Genomic DNA, 16,991 nt, shown 5'->3' with positions numbered 1-16,991 from the left:
TCGCCGCACGGGTCACTCAAGCCCCGGCCCCCGGGTTGGCTGCCTCGGGCAGCGCCGCGGGACTGCCACTGGCTGGCACGTGAGCGCGGTTCCGCCTCCCGCTGCCACCGCCTCTGCCGGGGGTGCGGGGAGCGGGCGGGACCCCGGTCCCGCAGCAGCGGCGCCGTGAGGGCTGAGGCGAGGGCTGAGGTGGCGCCGGTCCGCGCCCCCCGCGGGCAGCGCCCCTCAGCGGCGGGGCCGGGCCCACGTGAGGGAGCCGCCATGAGCCGGCCCGAGGGGACGCGCGGCAGCCGCCGCTCCCTGCAGGTGAAGTTCGTGCCCGACGAGGACGTCCTCAGGCACATCGCCGACGACACAGGTACAGCCGGCCCGGTGCATTGCCCGGCCCGGCGCCGCCTGCTGCTCCCAGGGCGCTGGGAGGGGGGTCCCAGCAGCCGTGGCGGCCCCGGGAATGGGGCTCTGCAACACCCGATCTGGGTGCTGTAGAGCCTCGCAGAAGGACGAGGCCTCCGGCGTAGTCCTGCCCCGCCCGACCCCGCCGTGCAGTGTCTCTGTCCCAGGCCGGCACTGGACGGGCTGCGGGCGGGCCGGTACCAGCGCTCGGTACGAGCTGCCCCGGGCAGCGTGCGCCGGTGCCAGCGGCACAGGGAGCCGGGAAGTTCCGCGGGCCTGACGCGGTTAAACACTCGCACGGTCGAAGCGGAGCGAGGCTCCAGTCTGTGCCATAGGGGTGCTTTGCAGCAGTTCTGACTGCTTCTAAGGTAGTGAACTTTTTCTAGTGGAGATGCTTAAAACGGAGCATCCGGTTCAGACTTCGCTGCTGGTTCTGCTTTGAGCAGGTCATGCAGACGGTCACCAGAGGGCTCTCAGCCTAAATTCTGCCATGAGTGTCTTAACAGCCTACAGGCAAAGTATCTTCCAATTGCTCCTCTTCCCTAGGAAAAATAACGGCTGGCGAGTACCATCCCCTTTGCATGCAATTTGATGCTGTAATGTGTGAAGCACTGTCATTTCTCCCATTTCTGTGGAGCTAGTGTTTGCTGAAATGGGTGTCTTACCCTCATGGACTGCAGAAGCCAGCATTTGTGGTGAAGGAAGGATGAATGGCTATAGGGTCAGCTACTGACCAACTGTTCTTTTAGCAGGTCATCTCAGCGTTGAATTTGTTTAGTGATTTGCATAACAGGAACTTGGTCTCTTAAGTCAAGTAGAAAACTGTGGGTGGCTGCGTACTACTGCAATAGAAATAATGAAATAGCAGGAGGTTAAAACTTTTATTGCAATTTTAGGAACTAAAGTACGGAAGGACAAGGCTCAGCTAAGTGCCAGTGTGAAGAGATTTGTGAAGAAGCTTGAGAATATTTCTGATAACGAAGCTCAGGAGACCCTGGAAGAGAAGAACTATGTTGCTACTCTTGGAATATGTGCCCAAGGTATTAGCAGGGAAAAACCTAACACAGCTCTGACTTCAGGAGATTCTTGCAGTGTTGGGGTTGTACAGTGTTGGTGAAATTGTTTTTGAGGGCTCAATCTGCTCTGTCTGTGCTTGTGGTAACAGGTAGAAGATTATGATTCTAGGATTTAATTATTATATTTTTTTGTAACACCTTCAATATAAAGCCAAATAGTGAAACGTTGCATTCCATCTTTCTTGGGTTGGGAATATTATCAGTGCTTTTAAAATAGCTGCAAGTAATATCTTTTTTCACAGATCCAGTGGGAAATGGTTCAAATATCAGTGGTGGTGAAGTTTACTCATTCCAGACTCCCAAACGCTCCAATAAAATGTCAGAGCTGGGTATGTTTTGCTCTTTTTTCTGTGCAGACTTAAAAGAAGCAAGCAGAAAGTGGCAGTTCCAGAGAGGGTGGACTGTTCTGGTTCAAATAAGATGCTTGAGCTGGGTTGTCACTCACTTGAAGAGTCTTTATATGTCCAGCACCATCTAAACTTCATTAGTGTTTATTTGTCACAGCTAATGATACATCCTACAAAGGATGATCTGAGGGAGAGAGCTCATCTTAGTCTATCACTATACAGAAACTGGTTTTGGTGGCTCTGAGTTTCTGCTGTGTCTTGGGAAGTTGTATTTCCTATCTTAGACCTCCTTCTGCAGCAGGGTGGATTTCACTGGTACTCCCTCCTGTAGCTATGACTCAATTTGAAAATTGAGAGAAGTCATACTATGACAGTCTGTTAGTCCCAGTGTTGTAACATGGAATAAGCTGCTGGTCATACTATGGTAGGGACTGTTAGCAGGATATTTCAGATTCACATCAGTTGTTCAACTTCAGCTTGTACTGATAAGGAGTAGACACAGGTAAATAGTTCCTCCTGGGGAACTGATGGGTTTGCTGTATCTGATGATCTGTTATGTCCAGCTGAGCAGTCTTAAAAGACTAAGTGAGCCTGACCAAACCTTGCTCTAATTCAAAGACGTGGTCTCCCTGGGAGCAAAAACATGCTCTCCATTGCATCAGCCGTATTTGTAAAATTAATTAATTGATGAGTTCTGCCTTTGAAAATCTTTGCTGAGGAATACAGCCACCTTTAGGGTTATAAAAATCTAGAAGTATTTGGTTCCTGAAATAGCTAGGAAATTAATATGTAGAGAGCATTTCAGGTGTATGGCTCCATTTCTGACTAGCTGGAGGTTTTGTACCTGACATGTCCTTCCTTCCCTTCTCCTTGTTTCCTACAGCCTCCGAATTAGCCCGGACACCAGAACGGAATGTGACACCTAATCACTCCAAGTGCCCTGAGAAGATGGCCAAAACCCCTCAAAGCAGCAGTAAGTCCTGTGATGGTTTGGGGAACTGAAGCTGAGTGAGTGAGAGTTATGTTTCTTTTTTGGGTGGTGGAGTGGATGCTTGAGTTCTAGCTTCTGTCATGCTTAAATATCCTAGTCAGGTTAACACCACGGGCTGAGCTGTTTGGCATGGCCTGGGTGTCAGATCTCTTCTGCCCTGCTGCTCTAGAGGAAACATGGACTTCTCTCTCATCTCTTGCTGTGATATTTAATGACTTCCTCTCTGTTCATCAGAAATACTTGAACTTGAGAGAGTTATGAGCTGGGCTGATGTGTTAAACACCAATTGAGTAGGACTGTGTGGGTGTTCATGTGTAAATTCACACTTTATTATGTAATATTTAACATCTAGTGCTGCAGAGAGAAATACAGATGGGAGAAGTCAATGCAGGTCAACACTGGCAAGAGCATGTGCATTTGTTCTTGGAAATGGAGTCTGATGTGCTCAGGGAGAGAACATTAGCTCATTTTTCAGCCTGCTCCCTCCTGCTGGAGTCTCTTCGTGCTTTCTGGCCTCCCAGAATTGTGACCAAGAATTAAAAGCTGCCTTCTGTGGTAATAACATTGTCTCTTGTGTGAGCTGACACAGGCAGGCTGCTGGAGCCACCACAAACTCACAGCCAGAATGTGAAGAGTAAATTTATTTCTATAATCTTTCTGAAGCAACACCTGGGCAGAGGGACACGAGTGGAGAGGTAGTCACTGAGTGGAGATGCAGTCCCCGTTACATGTGGTTCAGTGCTAGAACCAGCCTGCTGATCTGTCAGTGATTTTTCACGTGTGTGGTTTATCCCCATGCTGTGATCTTCACTGTATTCTGATCTGTCTATTAGGATGCCCCCAAGCCTACCAAGCACCTATGTTATCTCAACACAGATGTTTTTCCCAAAGCATACCCAGGGTAAACAGCAATAGACATGGTGTATCTGTTTTTCTGCATTGCTATTTGAGTCTTTGCTGTCCCCAGCTGCATGGTCACTTGAGTGTATTTACAGTTCTCCTTGCCAGTTTTCCACTTCTAACCCATTCCTCCCAGCAGTTCTTTCTGTTCTCTCTTTGCCTACCTGTGAGGAACTAGAGGCTTCACTCATAGGATTAACTATCCAGGGAGCTGATATTCTGGTGCAGTGTACTTTGAACAGTGAATGCCAGTTTTTCTAATGGATCATCTTGTGTCCACTGTTGAAAATTTTCAGTACTCTGTACAATGCTGTTTGTTCCTTTTCAGAACGTTCAAGTTCAAACAAAGTACAGCAGAAGGTGAGTAATGACTTTACATCAGTTGGATTTTGTGTTTGGGTTTCTTCCCACTTGTACTGGCCAATTACTACAGTTCTGGAAAGGAAGGACCTTGAAAGGTGTAATCCACAGTAGAGGTGTCTCTTCTATTCTAACCAGACAGGAGTAAATCAAGTGAGAACCATTAGTCAGGACTGTGGGGTTTGGAGTCAGTGGGCAAATAGCAGCTTAATTATCATGGGTGGAAACTATTTCCTTGCATCACAGAAGTGAGGATGCTAGACAGTCCTTTAATACACAGTTAAACTCACTAAAGGAAGTTTCTCACTAAAGGAAGAAACAGTCCTAATTGTAAGAAATGCTGTTAGAACATGTGAATGTTCAGAACTGCGATGCTGTTCAGTGTCTTACTTACCATTGGTTTATAAAGAATAAATTGGGGTAATAGGCGGATGTAGATTGACATCGTGTTTTGTGATGCTGCAGAGAGGTACAGTCCCGAACTGCCAGCTGTGGTGGCTATGGTGAAAGAGTTGGCTTTTTAAAATGGTACAGCATCATAGCAGAAATGTGTGCACAGCTTTTCTGGTATGAGGTTCTAGGATGAGACATACCTGAAAAAGACATGCTGTTTGGGGATGCCATATTCACTGCTTGATGATTTCACATCCACTTTGTCAGGATCACCAAAAGTATTTCCTAAGTATTGCAGACTTGATCCAATGTCTGAGTCAGGCATGTGTGCTTTACATATATGTAGGGAAGATGGGCCAATACAACTCGGTGAGCCTAGGCAGCTTGGATTCCTTTGCTGTACTTCTGGCTTAGTGTGCTGAGTGGTCTTCTGTCATTCTGGTAGTTGTTTTCATAGAGGACTTCCAGATGACTTTCAGTAGACCGCATGATATGGAATCTGACTGCTGTGGGGACTGAAGCATTTCCAGTTTGTAGTTGCTTTGGTTTGACTGTTCCCAGGGGACCAAGATTGGCATCTTGGTTGGAGATTTCACAGTTTTCTACTTGAGCTGAAAGAATTAAGCCCCTTTTGGAACTTGATCCTGTCTCCCTCCTAATGGGAAAACAAGAACTTTTTATACTTAACTGCCTCTGCTTTTCCAGTTTCTTGTGGGCTGAAACAGTTTGGAAATGTAACCTGTTTTTGCTTGGTAGACGGCTGTTTAGAGGAGGGAGATGTTTCTTCAATGCATTATTTTTTCTTTGCTGTTCCAGAATGAAAAGAAAGAATTTGTGTCCACCACACCTTACAGACTCAGAAAGAGACTAGCAGGTAAATATCAGCCATTGCAGTCAGCTGCCACAGTCAGTGAGGCACTGTGTTCAAGGGAGAGTGTTTTCCTGTTGAGCTTCTATCTGTGGTAGCAGTGTGACTCAAACAGCCTGATTCATCCTGCAGAATGTGTAGAAATGTCCTTAAGGAAATCTATATAGACTTTTCCCCTACAACTGATTGCTAATAAGGTGGGGGGGGTGGAAGGGTTAGAAGCACCAAGTGAACTTCAGTAACATGATCAATAGAGACAAAACTTCCAGTAATCTTACCTATGCTGCCATTTAGTGTGGCCCAATTGCTCGAGCCAGGCATAAATTTTTTGATGATGTCTGGGACATCCATGTCGAAGTATTTTCAATAACTGGTTGGCTAAACCAGAATGAATGCAGAGGAGACTTTAGTACATGGTGTTTCATCTTCTATTTCTTTTGTGTTGAAAGACCAAGACTGAGCCAGATTTCATCTGTGCTCTTCAATCAATGCTGCTAACAGACGTAGTTTACTACAACATTTTTGAAGAATGTGGCATAGAAGATACTCAGCCTGCATGATTGGCATTTGGGAAAACTGACATAGAGATGCTAAGAGAAATAGGAAATTCCATTGTCCATATTTAGTCTCTTTTTATGGTCCAATGGTGTTTCATAGTTGGTATCAAGGAGGAAGCTTTACTTAACAATACTTTGTGGTCCTAGAACTACAAAAGAAATGGCCATCTGTGTTTGCAGTTCTCTTAAGCATTGATTTTACCTTTCTGAGAAACACAATTAGGATTAATGTGCTTGTAAAACATCTAGAGAATGTGTGTGAGATGGTGCAAAATGAGTTCCGTGTAAGAAGTCATTCTTAGCTTCTAACCTTAAAATTTATGCTCTAGCTCCAGATCCCTATTTAGAAAGTGAGAGTGAGTATTCTGCTTCCTGCTCAGAGGAGGAGGATGAGGAAGAACAGAAAGAAGTCAGTGCTATTTTACCGGATCAAAAGACTCCAGCAAAAACTAAGGCTACATTTACACCTCTTCGCAGAAACAGCCTAGCCAAAAAAGCTAAGGAGCAAAAGATGGTAAGTTTGCAAAAATATACCCCTGAGCTAGCAAACATGAAGGGATATATAGTGACAATAAGCTGTTAGTGACCACACCCGACCATGGGGAAGAACTGCTAAACTCATTTCTGATCAAACCAGCTGGGCTGGCTTTTGTTGTGCTTCTGAGGAATCCCTGTTGGACAGGCACCATGTGAACCTGTGTGCTAATCTAGTTGGCATCATTAGCAGCTTCAGAAGGAGAAGTCTAAGATGTCCATGGAGCAGGAGACCTTATATTGAGACAGGATGAAGAAACTGATTCCTGTAGTACCAGAAGGAGCACACATTACTTTTCTGGCTTGGTGTTCAGCTTAATTGTCTTCCTTCCTTCCAGGGATCCCCATACCAATTAAGAATTACTGGTATGTTACCTCTCTCAGAATCTCTTTTCTGGTTCTCTCTTCAGGAAAGAATCATCTGACTAGGTTAGCTTTGGCAGAATGCTGCTATAGAGGCCATTTTTACAAATATTTTCTGTCTTTCTATATTCACCCTTGCTCTATGTCTCATTGGCCATCTTGGGGAGAGGGGTAATTTGATAGCAGGAGGAGTGTTGCTGATCTTGCTGTCCTTTTATAGGGCAACCTGGTGGAGGAATACTTTGAAGCTCACAGTAGTTCCAAAGTGCTCACTTCAGACCGAACCCTGCAGAAGTTGCGGAAAAGAAGACTGACTCAGGTAAAGTTCATAGTGAGTCACAGAACTCTGGGTTTTAGATATGATAGATAAGGAACTCGATGATAGAGAGTTCCCTTGTAAAAATTTCTGATGTTGCTATTTTCACTTTATTTCTACTGATTATGGGGTCAGTGGTAATGCTGATTTAGGTCGCAATTTAAGCAGTATGTTTTCTACTGCTGCTCTGAGCAGGGACAGTGCCCAGTTGTTTGAACCTGAGACAGCAGGGAAAATGTAGAGAGAAGGCACTGTCAGGTGAGCTCACAGCTGAAAGCTGCAGTTACCAGAAAAGATGAAACTTTGATTTTGGGGTAGAATCAGAATTGTAGAGAGTTGCTTTAAAACATCATTTTTGTCAATGAAATGGTAGGGGGAATTACAAACTATCTTGACTTATCCGTATGTCGAGGAATTCAAGAGAGCTGATTTCATGTGAATATTCCTGGGTTAAACCAGTTGCAGAACTGGAAGAGCTCTAAATGTTGTCACCTAGTTTGTTAGATGTACTTTGTACTTGTTCCCTTGTACTTGTGTCTAGGAGACAGGAATAGTCTGATGGTGGTGACTGAATTACTTTATTTTTCTCCCCATGTCACTTCCACAAGACAGTTTAAATCAAGCAGTTGTACCCTACGAAGACAGGTCTCAAGGAACAGTGTAGAATACCTGGAGGTCTTGTGTCTGTGACTGCCTTTTGTATCCATTTGTGTTTTAAAAGATGGCATATATGCAGCCTGCCTGATGCCTGCTGTTGTCTGGAATTGCTGCCCAGAGTAACATCTGGATTCTTAAAAAGTTCTTTCATAACAGCCGTGGAAGGAAATCAAGGCTTACAGCATTAAAGCTACTTCTGGCTTCAAAGCAGTTGAAGGTTTAGCAGTTCTGTCTCTCAGTATTTTGTCTTATACATTGCAGCTGCCTTTCCAGCATGAACTGTCTTCTGCTGTGAGGGAGTGGGAAGCAAAGCTGTTAAAATTGAAGAGAAAGAGAGGCCAGTGTAGATTTGATGCTAACTATCATGCTACTGTGCTGTTTAAACATCAGCATCACAGTATATCTTCAAAGCTGAATTAGTCCTTTGATTCTTGATGCTTTTCTACATTGAGCTATCAGCTGCAAATTATATCCTTTCTGCTGTAACTTTTTTTAAGATAGTGGGCATTTTGAGATTTCTCTTGTAGTGACAAACACCTGAACCTTTGCTAAACATGTTGACTGAAGCCTTTGTTCCCATGAATCTCGTTGGTATAGTGCTTGGTGCAGTGTAAGCTCCATGTGTATCTATTTTTGCCATACTTGGCAGGAAGAGAAAAATACACAGTGTGTCATCTGTTCTAGTCCTGGTCTAGCTGCCCTTTACCATACTAAGGTTACTTAATTGCTGCTTTGTATCTCCAGTAGCAAAACTGTGCTTAGTGGGGTCTTCATGGGAGGGCAAAAAAACTAACTACAAACTGAGTGCACTGACAATGAAAACTATTCTCTCTAGACAGGGAGATGCGAAAGGGTGTTTTAAGGACTCCAGGTATATCTCTTGCTTTTTCTCAGCTTTGAATGACTGTCATCTCTTTCTTAACACAGCAAACACTGCGTGATCTTTTGAAAAATGCTCCTGTTGCCTATTCTGCTGAAATTAGAGACCTTAACCAGCAGCATGAATCCTTGTTTTCCAAGTGGATGCTGCAATTACAGTAAGTATCCAAGGAGAATCACTGAAGAAGCTTAGTTAAAAGACACTGCCAGTAAACTTACCCTCATGTCAATAACATCCTGTGGAGCAAATTTTGTTCTTTGATTGCTTAAATTTAAAAGTATGTGACATTCATTTAATTCAGTGCTTCTTGTAGATTAAATCATACAATCACATAGGTTTATTAGTAAATCACACACTTGGCATGGAAATTGGTATGTTAGTCCCTGACCTACTGTATAGGCACATGGCACTGGGTTTTGGATAAGGGGGCAGAGTGAAGGAAAAAGAGAAAGTAAAGAGCTTAATTTTAAAAAGGAGAGATGAATTAAAAAGCAAAAAAGAGATCACTGGCCCTTGCTTCAGCATTGAGCCAGCTGAGGGAATGAGGGAATGTGATCTTGGATTCAGCATTGATCCAGGTCATAAGTTATGATCCAGCTGTGTTAGTTCAGCTGATGAAATGTCCAGGGTCTGGGGGGATCACCTTAGCTTGTCCAGGGGAAGTTGCCTTTTTATGGACAGGTGTCTCTGCCCCAAAGACAGCTTTGTCTCTTTCTGTGCTAATTAGTTATCATGCACAGTTTGTTTTTTTAGGCCTTTATGGAAAAGAGTCTGAGGGCTTTGGGGGTCTTTCATAGTCCATGTCCGCTTTCTGCCAATCATTCCTGTGCTTGCACTGTACTTTGTTTTGCCCTATCTCTACCTGGGCTCCCTTCTCCATCCAAGATTTGTTCTTTCTCACAGCATGAGAAAGAATTGGTACCTACCAGAACCAGCATCATGGTACCAGTAGTTCTTGGTTATTACCAATTATTCTTGTCTGTTAGTACTTGGTTGGCTTCACAGCCACCCGGTTATTGGTGTTTGAGACATACTATCAATTACCTTCTGGGAATTGAAAGCTCAAAAAGATCTCGCTTTGATACTTTGATACTGGGGGTTGCCTTACAGTGTTGTTAGAGAGTGGGCTTTAGTATGCAGCAGCTCCCCATAGTGGAGATCTCAAAGGATCTCGCTTTAGACTGCTTTTATAGGGGCACAAGACGGTGGGCTTCAGTCAGAGTGATTTTTTCATCCTGGCCACAATTTGACTTAGTAACTTTCTCTGAAGGTTCAGCAGCAGAAATATTATTCCACTTGTATTATTATTCAGACAAGAAAAGTGAGTTTCCAAGGTAGCTCATTTAAAAACGGGTGCTCATTAGACAGTATTAGTTCCTAGGAACAGACAGGGTTTGCTAAGCTGGAGAGGGGATTTACTCTAGGTTCAGTTCATCCAGGCTGAGGCCTTATGAGGTTTTCCCATATCATAGTGCAGCTTGAGAGAGGGTGAAGGAGGTGACCCAACTTTTCTGGGTCTCTGCAATTCCATACTGTGCTGTCTCTATGCTTTCCAGCCTCTTTTTCTGTAGAACAATTAGGATAAGAAATATACCTGAGTATAGAGTAATTTTGCTTTGAAATTATGCCTGAGGATCAGAATGAAAAACCAGTATGAACGTTTGCTTTTTTTTTCTTGTAATTACTGTGAACTGTAGTAAACATCTAATGTAATTACTGGTGAGGGAATGCATGTGAATGCTGATTACCGTTTCTTACCTGAAGTTGTAGATCTAGTATTCTCTTCTTAGTCAATAGCATTTTCTTCCATTGATGTTTTGCTAGGTTTGTGAGCCTCTAGGCTGCTAAAATGATTCTTTTGCCAGGATGCACATGCCAGGTTCCAGATTCCTTGTAGCTAACCTTATTTATCAGCTGTAAGCTTAAGGTAAACCTGGAGTTGACAAAACGTGAAATTTTTAAAACCAAGATTGCAATGGATCATTTTGCTTAATGAATGTATGGGCCTAAAACCAGACTTGCACTTCTTTGATCCAGTGTATTTGCTCACTTTTCTGCAGCTTGGGTTTCAATATTGTGCTTTATGGACTGGGCTCAAAGCGTGATCTGTTGGAGAAGTTTCGTACCTCTCTGCTCCAGGATTCTGTTCACCTGGTGGTTAATGGATACTTCCCCAGCATCACTGTGAGATCTGTAAGTGAAGGAAAAGCTTGTGTGTTTATGTAATCATCCTGTGTTACAGATACATCTAGTGTCTTTCAATGTAAAATTCTAAGGAACCCTGTGCACCCTATAGCAACACATTCTGAATGAAGAGCAGTTCCTCTCTCTTCTAGTACTTTGAAGAAATGATCCCATACATTTTCCAAGGAATTGCAATAATTTCTGTCATTAACAGGTATTCATCACTCTAAAACCTTGTTTTATGTCACTGTTTTGAAAAGGGATATAATTTTTTCATTAATATTTGCTGTTTTAGGGATTTTATGGTAATTATCTCTCACAAGGCAGCCAAGGACTCAGTTTCAGATTTTCTGCACTTCAGTGTCAGAGCCCTTCATAAGGAACTCCTGTTTTCTTTTTCAGATTCTCAACTCCATCACAGAGGAGGTTTTGGATCATATAGGGACCTTCCGCAGCCCCCTTGACCAACTTGAATTCATTACCAAAAGGTTTAAAGAAGGTAAAATGACTAACTTTATGCATAAAAATGTTAGAGTCTACTTACTGTTAAGAGAGCCTGGACACCCTTATAATTTTTATACAGGAAGTTACAATTTCTTAGAGCATTGTAGCTAGTATACTTTCTTGTTTGTAACTTTGCAACATATATGAAAACATGCATACACCAGGAGGTGTACATATATGTGTAACAACCCCATGTAAGCTGTTACCTCAGTCAGTGTTCTACAGCAGGACAGCAGTGCCAAACAAAAAGGTTGCCTCACAGAATTGGTTGCCTCACAAAATGCTTGCTGAATTATTTCTGAATGCCTGTCTTAGTGCTTGTATATTCATACACAAATTGCTATGGAATCTTAATTGTGTGTGGCATTGGTGTTTCAGCATTTGCATTCTGTTTTTCATCATTGCCTTATGAGTGTTTCTGGGACTAAGTGAAAAAGGCAGGGTAACAGCAGTTCTCACCTGAATGTACATAAGTCAGTCTTACAGTATAGCTGATCTGACTGGTTTCCAGAACTGGTTACAGTTCTAAAATTGTTTCTGGACTCAGGAAATGGTTGTTCCCAGGGATAAGTACAGCAGCAAGAAGCTAGCTGGAAATTTTAATATCTACCATTTGCATTATCTGAGCTAGGCCTCTTAACTTTTTCAGAACTTGTTAAAATTTTCAGTGAAGTTACGATGCTTTGGATCCAACTTTGTATAGTAAATGCATTTTTACTGTGAGAAGGAGCTTAAAGGTCCTAGTCATGTAAATCAAAAGCAGCTGAATAAACTGTGCTTAGACTTCCATTCTGAAATATATTTTAGTGATCTTCAATTGCAAAAGAAACACAGCTAAAAGGGGCAATTCCTGGTAAAGCTGTGAGCAAGTGGAAAGTGGATTATAACAGAAGAGCTTAAACTGAAAAAAATCAGGCTATGATGACAGTGAATTGAGAAAAACCCTTTTAGGTGCTCAGAAACACACAGTATAGGTTCAAACTAAGCTATACAAGGAAAGGGATATTGCTTGTGTGCAGTTTCTTTGATTGATTCTCTGCTGTTTTTTCTGACCTTGCAGATTCATCTTTAGAGCTCTATGTCCTCATTCATAATCTGGACAGCCAGATGTTGAGAGGAGAAAGAAGTCAGCAGATCCTTGCACAGTTGTGCTCCCTGCCTAGCATTTACCTCATTGCCTCTATTGATCACATCAATGCTCCTCTCAGTGAGTTCCCCGGGCCTGACCTAGACAAGAGAAGGATCTGTGTTCTGCTTTGGGGCTGCTAAGCATGTTTCATAAGTTCATGTATTGCTTACCATGTATTACTTAGTATGTGTTGATGTGAGAAAAGATCTGTTGATGTATGTATGGTCCTGATTGGGAGTGTCGCTGTGCTGAACCAAAACTGCATAAAGATACTGAGAAATACCACTAATACCACTCCAAGCTTTTGGCACCCTTTGATTTTAGGAACTTACTGAACTGGAGATTGTTATGTCTATCGTTGCATCTAAACAATTGTCTTTTATCAGTCAGTGTTGTGGGCAGAATGGGAGCTTCAGACAAAGTTATTAGAGAAGACCCCCTGTTGAGCTACGAGATGCAGAAAAGACTTCCTTCTGTTCTAAACTTCTCAGATAGGATTGAGGTGTGGCTGGACCCATGCTTAGCCCCAGACTTAGCTGATGGTTTATGTTAAAGGATTATATAGGTGCAATTGAACTTTTATCTCACAAAATTAAGGATGGCAAAGCAAGTATACTTAAATAACTTACTTACATTGATTATGATTATGTTTAGACTAAAATATCCTAATCAGAATTCTTTATTACATCATAACTATTAGTATAGTTTGCTCTTTTTAAAGCAATATTAAAGCAGTTATATTAAAGCTAGCAAAAACAATACAAGTAGAGACTGATGTTACTTACCCATACTAACAACCATGGGCAGACCTCTTCAGCTCAGCCTGGAGGGGTAACCTTGAGGGACATCCCCCCTCCAGGGGAGGAATCTCCATACACTCTGAGAAGGGTCTTGTTTCAGCTATTTTACCCTGTCTCTAGGCAGAGCTTCCAGCTACAGCCAGAAATTGTTTGCACACTCCTGACTGTGGAAGGATTTACAGTGTATATATGGAAAAAGGATGCCTGCAAATGTTTTGTTGTAGAGAGTTTATCTTTCTGGAACTGCAGTTTTCAGGGTATATGTAATGTGAATTTCACAAGCACATATTGTTTCCTCAATCCTATAGCAGAACTACGTGCATTTTAATATTGCATGTTTACCACCTTAGAAAACATAAATCTCTCAGTTTTGTCTGCTCTTTTTTTTCTGTCTAGTGTGGGATCAGGCAAAGCTGAGCCTCTATAACTGGCTTTGGTATGAAACAACCACATTTAAGCCTTATGTGGAAGAAACATCTTATGAGAACTCACTTTTAGTACAACAGTCTGGATCTTTGGCTTTGAGCTCCTTAATGCATGTCCTGCATAGCCTCACTCTCAATGCCAGGTAAGACACTATTACACTTCACAGTAGCACTTGCCAAGGACACAGTCCTTACAATCTCTGTTTTCTGATAATAGTGTTCCAGATGAAGATGGTAGAACCTGGGTTCCAGTTGATTGGTTACTTTAAATGAGCAGCATTTGGGTAGAAAATCTTGTCCAGTAATGAGATTCACAACCAGGTCTTTTTGCATAAGGCAAAATTATTTAATATTTTCTAATGGTGGGAGTTTTGGGCTGTTTAAATTATTATTATTTTGATTTTCTCCTTTCCTCCATTCACTTAGAGGGATATTCAGACTGCTTGCTCAGCACCAGCTGGAGAAAAAGGACAACCCATCTTATCCAGGTAAGTACCCACCTTTTCTCATCTGTTTGGGGTGTTGCTGTTCACAGCAGCCCTGGATTTTGGTACGCAGGTTACGTCTCCAGCAACAGAAGTGCTGGAACAGTTGGCTCAGTGAGGCTCACTGTCTTTCTAGCGGCACTGTGCCTGACTCAGACCGGAGGTCAATAGACTGCCTGGTTCTGAAGGGCTGTCTCTTACATGCTTAGACATGACTGAGACTGTTGGTGGGGGGCTGTGGAGTAAAAAAAAAATTAAATGGAGACTGAATTCATGTAACTTGCGCTGAAATGTCCTCTATAAATGTCTTCTGACATTCCCCTGCTTTCTAGGATACATGTGGAATATTCTGTCATTGTCTATAATAGGTATTGCAGTGCATATGAATAACTTGAATGGTATAGAAAGCGAGACAGAGGAGTTGGAAATTAAGAGAGATTAATGATTGTAAAAATTGCATTTAAAGTGCTGTTAAAATTCCATTAGGCAGCAGGGTGACTGGAATATTAATTCAGCTGTTTTCCATTAATTCCTGAAGTATTATCTTGGCTGTATACCTGCAGGAGGTGATGTTACTGTAGCCACTTCGGTCTATGCCAAAGCAAGACTTGCAGGTGGACAATATCTGGTGTGAGACCTGGAAAAATCTGACAATCTTACAACTTCAGTTTCTTGTTCTTGCCTTTTTTTGTCTCCAGGGCTGTCTTTCCAAGACTTTTACCAGCAGTGTCGGGAGGCTTTCCTTGTCAACAGTGACTTGACTCTCAGGGCACAGCTGACAGAATTCAGGGACCACAAGCTTATCCGGACCAAGCGGGTGAGTCCAGAGAAGAATTCTACTCAGCCACTTTGAATAAAAAAGATGCTTACTTGCTGTATTGCTGGAAGCACCTAGGAACTGGCAAGGGGCTGAAATTCTGTAATTGCAGTTCTTTCCATGCCTCCAATATGCCAACACCCTTTACATGGACGGGGTTTAGAGGGCTGTAGAAACACAGTGTGCTTTGGTTATTCAGCAACCTACATATCTTCTTTTTGAAGACTCTGAGAAGTAGCAGACTATGGAGCCTGCCAGTCTGCTTCTGATAGTATTACCTATTTCGATGAGGAAAGAATGCAGACTTGTCATAATAATGAGGCAGTATAGCAGTACAACATAAAGGAACACAGCGTTAAGGAGCTTTGTAGTGTCACACAAGCATAGCCCACCAGAAAATCTCTCATTTAGTGACTTTTCTCAGTATTTGTATATTTTCTGTGTTGCTCCAGTGAAATATTCCAGGTTTTTAGTAATGTTGTTCAGAATGCTGTCCAGCTCTAATCCAGACTTCAGATAAATTAGAATTGCAGTGCTGTCTAGTGGCTTGCCTGGCACTGTACACTGGTGTTAATAATGTCTGTGCATGTCTGTTCTCAGGGAGCTGATGGTGTGGAATACTTGTTAATTCCTGTTGATGACAGTACCTTGACCGACTTCTTAGAGAAAGAGGATGAAGATGTGTAATGTCTCTGTGTCCTCAGTGTCTACAGCAACTGCTCTCAATAGCTGCTGGAGAGGGGCCTATGCTCAGATCTCTCTTTCTCCAACCTCACAGCTGCTGCACTGATAAGTAATAATGCTAATGAATCTTGTTCATTGTTCAACTACCTCAGGTAGTTTGGAATGATGACTTCTGTAAGCAAGGCCTCTCTTGTGCTCTAGTTGGATTTGTCTGCTTTGTCTCTTAGCTCAGACAATTCTTCCTATCTGTGCAGCCAACCTCACAGCCAGAAAAACAAACTCAGTGAGATTGTGCCTTCTGCTCTCTACCTCAGTAGACATGAGGCTTTTATTGGAGCAATTTACTTGGGAAGTGCAAATCACAAGATGGTCAAGAGCTTTAGTTTGTACTAGTGGTGCAACTTTTCTCAACTGAGTAATATCCAGTACTCTTCTACCATTTAGACAAGACAAGATTTATAATGCTACAAGACCTGCCTTGACTGCATGAGGAAAGGAGAATACTAGTGCATTTGGGGTGCTGCAGGTAACTTAGTAAATTCTGGCAATAAAACTGAAGGATTTTTCCCAAACCCACATCCTTTTATAAGATTTAGATAATCAAAATTATGATGAACTCATGTCATTGCCTGCTACTTTCCAAGGTGCAATCCAGGAATATGAAGAGGCTACGAAGCTTTCTTGTTTATTTTTTTAAAGCTTGATTGTATATTTATATTTTTTACATCAGGAATGTCTGCTGATACTGAAGGAGGCCTTAAATGCCACTTAAAAGCTCTCCCTTTTTGTAAGCTCATAGAGGCTGGGAGACTGCTGAAGCTTGACATCTTTTCTTCAATTCTTTTCTCAGTTATGTGGGAGGAAGCTCTGTAGTTCCATCATCTGTAGTCTGCCAGCCAGACTTCAGGGACTCAGTATGCCTAATATTTGGTAGCTGTGTTACAGCTCAATGTTGTAATAGTTCAAGTCAACTGAAATAAAGTACTTTATTAATTTTCATTAGCTTGTCTTGTCTTTCACAATCTTTTTATGTTACAGGAAGACAGAGATCCTTATGGCAGTTGTGCAAAAGCTTCATTTTCATATCTGCACAGAAGATTTGAAACTCCTGAGTAGAAATACTTTTTATTGCTTCTTACATCAAAATCAAGAATCATTTGCTTGCCTTTTAATACAAGTATATAGCTTTTGAAGAGAACCAAAACATCCCATGGAGTAATAGTTACTTATCTGCCCCTCTCTGACAGAAGCAAGAGAGATGTATGGCCTGGCTTTTGTATTAGAAACCTAGAGCATCTACTTATCTCCCACTATCAACTTGATTCTTC

At 42.4% G+C, this 16,991-nt stretch overlaps 1 protein-coding gene across 1 annotated transcript; it reads left to right on the top strand.

Moving 5' to 3' along the window:
- Positions 1 to 73: 73 nt before the first annotated feature.
- On the top strand, positions 74 to 16,662 carry ORC2 (origin recognition complex subunit 2). Its single transcript, XM_056495693.1, has 16 exons — positions 74 to 358; positions 1,290 to 1,433; positions 1,712 to 1,798; positions 2,700 to 2,789; positions 4,036 to 4,067; positions 5,277 to 5,334; positions 6,215 to 6,399; positions 7,003 to 7,101; positions 8,683 to 8,792; positions 10,696 to 10,828; positions 11,222 to 11,318; positions 12,384 to 12,530; positions 13,649 to 13,820; positions 14,104 to 14,165; positions 14,861 to 14,979; positions 15,580 to 16,662. The coding sequence occupies exons 1-16, from the start codon at positions 262 to 264 to the stop codon at positions 15,664 to 15,666; spliced, it is 1,719 nt and encodes a 572-aa protein (XP_056351668.1). The 5' UTR covers positions 74 to 261; the 3' UTR covers positions 15,667 to 16,662.
- Positions 16,663 to 16,991: the final 329 nt, after the last annotated feature.

This window comes from Oenanthe melanoleuca, chromosome 7 (assembly GCF_029582105.1).
Source record: "Oenanthe melanoleuca isolate GR-GAL-2019-014 chromosome 7, OMel1.0, whole genome shotgun sequence".
NCBI lineage: Eukaryota > Metazoa > Chordata > Aves > Passeriformes > Muscicapidae > Oenanthe > Oenanthe melanoleuca.
This window is presented reverse-complemented; position numbering and strand designations above follow the sequence as displayed.

Bases quoted from the DNA above. Each gene is read 5' to 3' on its own strand.
- ORC2 (XM_056495693.1), top strand. From the start codon at position 262: ATGAGCCGGCCCGAGGGGACGCGCGGCAGCCGCCGCTCCCTGCAGGTG. The intron at 8,793-10,695 runs GTAAGTATCCAA...ACTTTTCTGCAG, and splicing joins AAGTGGATGCTGCAATTACA to CTTGGGTTTCAATATTGTGC. The intron at 11,319-12,383 runs GTAAAATGACTA...CTGACCTTGCAG, and splicing joins TACCAAAAGGTTTAAAGAAG to ATTCATCTTTAGAGCTCTAT.